The sequence below is a fragment of the Erigeron canadensis genome, chromosome 6 (assembly GCF_010389155.1).
Source record: "Erigeron canadensis isolate Cc75 chromosome 6, C_canadensis_v1, whole genome shotgun sequence".
In the NCBI taxonomy this organism is placed as follows: domain Eukaryota; kingdom Viridiplantae; phylum Streptophyta; class Magnoliopsida; order Asterales; family Asteraceae; genus Erigeron; species Erigeron canadensis.
The window spans coordinates 8,141,582-8,149,347 of NC_057766.1; the positions used below are offsets into that span (position 1 = coordinate 8,141,582).

The 7,766-nt window shown below is 34.0% G+C and overlaps 1 protein-coding gene across 1 annotated transcript; it reads left to right on the top strand.

Annotated features, from left to right (window-relative positions):
* The first annotated feature begins 292 nt into the window (after positions 1 to 292).
* Positions 293 to 3,864, top strand: LOC122605186. The gene is made up of 4 exons (XM_043778082.1): positions 293 to 495; positions 2,286 to 2,367; positions 2,450 to 2,554; positions 3,500 to 3,864. The coding sequence occupies exons 1-4, from the start codon at positions 338 to 340 to the stop codon at positions 3,767 to 3,769; spliced, it is 615 nt and encodes a 204-aa protein (XP_043634017.1). The 5' UTR covers positions 293 to 337; the 3' UTR covers positions 3,770 to 3,864.
* The last annotated feature ends 3,902 nt before the right edge of the window (positions 3,865 to 7,766 follow it).

Here is a 7,766-nt window from a genome sequence, read left to right on the forward strand (position 1 = left end):
ACTTTTGACTTTTTAATAGGATTTTGACTTTTTGTTATGTGAATTTTATTGTAACTTTAACTTTTATTCCGCATTCGTATTTTTATTGAGATTTTTTGACTTTCTCGTTACCATTTTATGTTTTCTCGTTGCAAATTTTCTAATCCTATTACGATATTATGAATCTCATAGCGATTTTGTAAATCTTATGCGGTGATTTTTTATTTTTTTTCATTGGTGTATTTGTGGAAATTAAGAAAAAATGTAAAAAGAAAAAATTAGGCAAGGGTAACCCTGTATTAAGAGAAACAGATGCATATACAAAGGGGGTGGGTTTATTTAGAAGGAAATAGAGGGCATGGAGGATTTGGAGAAGAAATTGAAAATATCATCAGAGGAAGAACAAGAGATGGAAAATACCTCCTCCGTCGTATCCAACCGTGAAATCGTGTCTTTGCTTCATCAATTTCTGAGAATTCAGCAACAAAGGGCCCAAGCTTATGCAACCCTCAAAAAGTATTTCCTCTTTTTTTATTTCCATTTATTAATTACTCTTTGAAATCCTGTTTTAACCATAGTGTTAATCAATTTACCTCTCTCGTATTGGCCTCACAAGAGGTCTTAGGTTCTAAGTACCCCAAGTAAACAATTTAGAGGTAGCCTCTTCTAGCAGTAATCTGATAGGGAAAATCCTCTTCGTTTACCTCTTTATGATTGATGTGGGACCGGTTGGTGGAAGCCTGATAACAAGTTAGTTATTCATTCGACATATGAATCTAGGGGTGTTCAAAGTCGGATATCCGAAATTTCGGATAGTGGATTTCACTATCTAAACACATACCCAAAAGTTTGGATATCCGAACTTAAAAAAAAAAGAAATTTAGAATACTTTCTGATATGAGAATAGATTTTTCGGATATCAAAAAAAAAAGTTTTTTAATTTTTATAAAAATAGGTTTTTCGGATATTTTCAGATATCCGGAATTTTTAAAAATCACTATCCGAATCCGAAATTTTGGATATCCGACTTTTGGGATAAAATTGGATTGGATTTTAGGATACAGGGCTCGAGTATAGATAGTTTTGAACACGGGATGTATGATCATTAAAAGACTCTTTTATGTGCATAAGTATAGTATTACTTCATTATGTGTACATTGGTATTTAGAGATCACAAGAAATTGTAACTAATTCTTAAAGGATATGTACATCAAGAATCTATCCTATAAGAAGTTTCACCATTTTAAGGATTTTTGTCGAAAGGTTAGTCTTAAATTGTTTAATTTGTTAGGAACTTGTGTGACATTTAAGAAATTTATTTCTTATTTGAATCTTAAAAGCAAATATGAAGCAATAAAGTATCAAGTAAGAGATATTTGCCTCAGATGTAACATAAAAACACAATATCATTCCGAGATAAGATATGTAGTATAATCAATAATGTAGGCTACATAAAGTAACTCACAATACCTTCTTCCACAGGTTATGGGTTTTAGTATCGTCTTCGATGATGTATGGGGAGGTTGAGATATAGATATCCTTACCCTTACTAAGGTCAAGAGACTGCTTTTAGGTTCTACCTTAGGTAGAAAAGGACTTTTGGCCTTGCAGGGAGTTGGATCGAACCCATGACCTTTGTCCCTAGAGTCATGGATGCTAACCACTTGATCCAAGCCTTGCTTTTTATGATTAAGCCTAGATCAACCACCAAATGAATATCGATAAATAAACTATGGATGAAAGTGGGTAAAAGAAGTAGTTACTTTGTCATTTTTGTCATTCCTAAGTCTGACTGCTGCATTCAAAAAATTTTCAGACTCTACCATTCTACCAAAGTGAGCATTCGATGCTAGGTTTATCAACTCATTTATAGTTACTGTTTTTTTTAATCTCGGCCATTTAACTCCTTTGGCCTTGAATGGAACAACTTATTTATATATGTGTATTTTCTAACACCCATGATCATCAGGTAGACTCTCATTGCACTAGAAATTTGGATTTGTTATCTATTTCGTATCAAGAAGTAGTCCTCTCATTCCATTCAAAGGCAAAATGACTCTTACAAAATTCCCATTTTAAAGTAACACATTTTTTTAGTATATATCTTGATTTTAAGAACTTTTTTGTTGTTTGCATTTTTTTAGTCTTCTTATTATGTATTATATAGTCTGTCTCCTTAAGTGTTTGTCTGGGAATTTTTCTTTACCCTATCATCTTGCATATTGTTGAACTTGAACATACTAGTTATAGCTATTTTTTAAAATATGTTTATGCTTTTAGCTTGTTTAACGACCAACTATTGACAGGGGCTTTGCTGAATTGGGAGATTCCGCTTACCAACAACTTTGCAATGAGATCACAGTACAATTTAACGAATGTTCGAAGCAAGTGAGCAATAAGCTTTCTCAGGATACTTCACTCTCCTTTTAAAGTCATCACGGCACTGTTAAAAATTTCTACTTATGTTCAGGTGCGTGCGTTGGAGTCAATATTTCTCAGTCCCAGCTATTGCAGAAATGACTTGGCTGCTTTGCTGAGATCGGTTCAAGTACAAGAAAAGCAAAAGCTGCAACTGGTACTTCAAACTTTAGTTACCTTGACATCAGTATGCATGTACGATCTACCTACTTGAGAACTTCATTGCAAACTAATTGTTTTATGTGATTTTCACACATTTAAAGATGTTTAGATCTGACCAGTTTATATACTTAATTCTATAAAACTGCAGTAACCTGAAGCGTTATTGACCCACGTCAATAGTGTTATGCTCCATGCTTTTAGTACTTACTAGCCTGTTTAAGAAAGATTCTGTTTATAAATTTTTCTTTTTTAACCAGAAAAGGGTCCTATTTCAATATTTAATCATAGAGGTAGGAATATGGGCGGGTCAGGTGGGTTAGATAACAGGCAAAACAGGCCAGGTTCTCACGTTGGCCCACAAACAGTTCTTTTCTCCATTTTTAAGTTTTCTTGAGAATACTAAACACTTTTGTAGAATTTTTTTAGATTTTGTGAGTAGACATTTATATCTTTTGTAAGGGAAGTTTTATTATTTCGATCTTATAACCAGGGGAGTTGTACATCATTTGGGCTATCTTTATAAATGGAGAATGTGTGATCGCATGTATTATATTTTTCATACCGTCAATAAGTCTAGAATATGAAACAATATAGGAATATATGATTCTGGAATTAACTTATACTTTATACGAGAAAATACGTAGTAAGATGTTTACTAGACGTTTACATGTTTTGTATGATAGCTTTCTGCTGGACCTGGAATAACAATCATAATATAATTAATGCATGAATATAAGAAATATGTTTTACTTGTTTATTATCTACCATGCTACACGTTTTTAGTCCATTACCTGACTTGCATACCCTTCCATCTTTCCACCTCCACCTATCTAGATGGATTTTTATAAAATCATATAAAAAACAAGTCCTTCAAGCTGTTGTTTCTTAAATTCCATCTAACAGGCCTTTTATGTTTCTTGTATATGAACATCCTGAACAGACAGCAACTATTCAAGTTCTGAAGAAAGCTGGTCGTCCATCTGAACGATTAGTCAGCCATGAAAACTGCAAATTTAGAAATCATAGGCAGCATGAATGTGTTCATGTCCATGAGATAACTGAAGCTGCTGGAACAGAAGAAGCAGAAGCAGATGCAGAATATGACAACGCTTTGAAGGAAGCCATTCAAGGGGTGCAGGAGGCAGTCACGACCATTAATGAACATTTGGAAGAAGTCCGTTATGAGATCGCTGCCTTTGAGGCAGAATGATTTCTGAGTAGTTTGTAACTTGCCTTCACTTTGTTCTGTTCTCATAAGATATTTGTACATATGAAAATGTTTATCAAAGATTGTGATTGTGATTACTGGCGGATTTGCATACCTATTCTTTTAAACGTGTTCAAGTGGTTGTTAGCAAAAGTGTTTGAAAGTATGCTCTTATTACTTGATTTATTATGATGAAAATGTTAATTAGAGTACTAACCTTTGTGTAGACACGAACATGAGATATAGGAAAAGCTATTTGTCAAAGGATGTGGTACTAAATCACAAGAAGTTTTACACTTTCTATGAACCAACAAGAAATCTCGTAACGAAATCTTATGAAGGATTAATGTTTCACCAAGTCGAACGGGACATGATGGCCAAATGTAGGACATTTCTTCAAATTTAACCTAATCGTAAGGCTGTCTTATCTCTCTAAGTGTCGGTAATAAGGTTAAATTTAACCTGCGACTGTATATTCATGTTTTTTTTTTAAAACAAATAATATAAAATAGATTTAGATGGACAAATATATGTTGACTGTTAATAGTATAAAAATCATTTGATGCTAAATATGGTTGGTTTTGTAAATTTTAAGAGGTTCAATAATCGATGGAAATTGTTAGAAAAAGGCTTCTTTTTTTCAATTTGTTTTATAACTAGAAACTAGTTAATGAACCCGCGCTTCGCTGCGGCGTTAACATATGAATTAGCAACCAATAGATATTGTAGTTAATGAAAACACCATTTAATTTCATTTTTTTTTTAGATTTTGAAAACATAGGGAAAAGAAAAAGTATATAATAAAAATAAATCGAGCTCTTCTTCAAATATATAATAACAATACTATAAAATAAAAAGCATATACAAATAATACTTTAGTTTGTGCATTAAACTTAAAGATAGGACATGTAGAATGTAGATACAACACAAATGGTGGGCTGAAGAAAAAAAAAACAAAATAGAAGCCTGGCATGTGAGCCTCATGAAAATAATAAAATAAAAGAAGTTATGAGTTGTCACAAGCCTTGAAAATGAATTAAAAAAAACCTCAAATGGCATATGGGCCCCACGAAAACAATAAAATAAAGAAGATTGTGAGTTGGCACAAACCCCTGTACCTTTTGTTTTCATATAGTATATAATTTGTCAAATACAAGTAATTTATGTGGATTGTTATGGATGATCATGGGGCTTAACCAGGTTTGGCTCGACCTGAATTATACAAATACTGTATTAATAAAACTATTTATTTTAGAAGAACAAATATTTTTTAAAGTTTTTATTGATAAAGTTGAAACAAGTCAAACATTAGACTAAAACTCAATGTTAAAGATTTAAAATTTTAAGGTTTTGCTTCAACATTAACCATAACTTATTTCAACTTTAAAAAATAGGAGGTGATCACTATATAATTGTTTTTTGTTTTTTGCCATAGACAATAATATATGCATGATAGAGAAAGAATTATTTAAGAACTCATAAAAAAAAGGAATTCAAGAACCATTCTAAAACACATATTTCTCTTATCATTCTCTCTTCAATAATAAAATTCATCCAAATCATTCAAAATGATTTATCTCAAAAACCGTAAATCGTTAGACGAAACAAAAAGTATGGGTTGTCTTAAAATTTCGCCCTTTTTCATTAGAGATCCAATTCAATATACTTTTGACGACTTTTTAATTTTCTTTTTTTTCCCCTTGTACTTGTGTACCTACACATGTGTAGGATCATTTTTTTCACATGTAAATTAGTAAATGAACATATATACAATACAATGAAGGTTAAGGGCGGAGCCCATTAGGTAGATCACCCATCACCGGTCACCCCCTATGACCTATCACCCTCTATGACCTATCACCCTCTATGACCTATCACACTATGACCTATCACCCTTAATGACCTATCACCCCCTCCAACTTTGGTTTATGAATATCCTTAAGGGCGAAGCCCGCTCCGAATCATAATTTTTGTTCAACCTACACATGTGTAAGTTATGTGTAAGTACCAAAAAGAAAACTAAATTTAAAAAGTCGTCAAAAGTATATTGAATTGGATCTCTAATAAAAGAGGACGAAATTTTAAGACAACCCATGTTTTTTGTTTCGTCTAACGATTTACGGTTTGTGAGATAAAACATTTTGAATGCTTTGGATGAATTTCCATATTTCATTGAAGAGAGAAAAAATGTGTGGTCCAAAATTGTTCTCAAGTTCTTCTTTTTTCACGAGTTCTCAAAATAACCCACCCGATGCATGATATACTAATATGTGTATTATATAGTTGTACAACTATATAATGCATATGATTGTACACCAAACCGAGGTTAGGTCTAGAAGAGGAGATGGTGGGTGTTTTTGGTTGTTTATTGGCGATTCCCCGACGGTAGAGTTCATGTCTCTTTACGCCAATCAATTATGTATAATGTATAGCTGATTGAGATCGTGCTTATTGTGATATGAATTAATAATTATGAATATGATGCCTCCGTGAGGTCTTATTAATCTCCTTTTATAAAGAGAAATATTCTTGGAGGAAAAGTTAAGCCTCCTTAGGGTTTTCCAGGAATATTATTTCCTTAATTATTGACTGCAAGTGATAATATCAAATCCCGATTTTATAGGAAACAATTCTTATCTCTTTTATCTTACTGCGGAAACCTTCGTGACGGATGGACCCTCGTATCGCAACCTGTGACAGGACCTCCGTGCTGCTGAGGGGGTATGTCATCAAGCCCCAGTCCAAGGGGATGATTTTTGCCAAATGAGCATTGTCTTGGACTATTAATGTTAAATAAAACTTCTTCGAGGTGACGTATGTCGGTTAGTGGAAGCCAGAAAGTCAGTGCACGTATCTCAAGGTGTAATTGTTGGTTAGGGTTACATTATTTCTATGCCTATAAAAGCTTCTGCCGTCCATTTTATTTCTTCATTTATATACTGTCATCGTCCTGTTCCATCTTCTGCAGGTTGGTTGCTTTCCTTTGACTCTTCTTCTCTTTTTTCTTCTTTATTATTATTACATATCGTTATTTATTTATTTATTTTTTGATCTTCCCTAGGTAATTTTCTTGCCGATTACAATATGTCAGCCAAGAGGAAGGTTACTGACATCAATGTTGCTGCTGATGTCACCACAAAAAAGGGAAAAAGTCCTGCAGACGTATCTCCTGTTTCTTTTTTTGGTGATACCTCCCGTAAATTTATGGAAGAGGAGCTACTTTCAAAGGATGTTGGGGAACGGAAAAATCTCTTGGTCCATGGTTTGTGTCGAGAATATGAGTATTCTCAGGATATGTTAAAAGAGTCATAGCATGTTGTTGGGAGTTTACTTGATAGGATAGCGGATCTGGAAAAGCGTTTGACGGAACAGGACGTGGAGATGAAAGCTTTACGTAGGCCTGGGGAGACGTCACGACGAGCTCTTACAAAAAGATTTGGACAATGTTGAACTTCATCAGGAGGTGAAGGCTTTTGTAAAGAAGGTTATTCCTCATGTGTGCGAAACTCTTGCGACAGGCCCACAAGCGGTTAGCTTGATTGACGTGGTGGTAAATGCTTCCAAGAAGAAGGGGGTGTTGTCTGTTACTCACTCTGAGCATGCTCCTGAGTATATCGAAGCGAAGGAAGTGTTCGACCAGGCCATCCTGAAGTTGGCAAGCTATCATAGCAATTATATCCATGATATTACCCATTTGCGCAATTCCGGTGCGTATGATTTCTTGGTCATGAAGCCTGATATGCTAATTATTTCTGTCTTTGAATTTATAATGTTGTATAAATAACTATCTTAAAACTAAAGCACACTAACGGGCAGAGAACCCGGTCTATGCACTATAGTCTAGTGATAAGCTACAGGATCGTTCGCAGGGACGCGTTGCGTTACCTAATCTATTAATGTGTGTAATTCTAGCGGTTCGGGGTTGTCACAATTTTCTATTATACTAATGCAATAAAGTAAATAAAATAGCCGCAACCGCTTATTCAGCGAGAGGCGAGGT

Excerpts from the sequence above, each read along its gene's own strand:
- LOC122605186 (XM_043778082.1), top strand. The coding sequence starts at position 338 with ATGGAGGATTTGGAGAAGAAATTGAAAATATCATCAGAGGAAGAACAA. Across the intron at positions 2,368-2,449 it reads TTAACGAATGTTCGAAGCAA|GTGCGTGCGTTGGAGTCAAT; the intron begins GTGAGCAATAAG and ends ACTTATGTTCAG. Across the intron at positions 2,555-3,499 it reads AAAAGCAAAAGCTGCAACTG|ACAGCAACTATTCAAGTTCT; the intron begins GTACTTCAAACT and ends CATCCTGAACAG.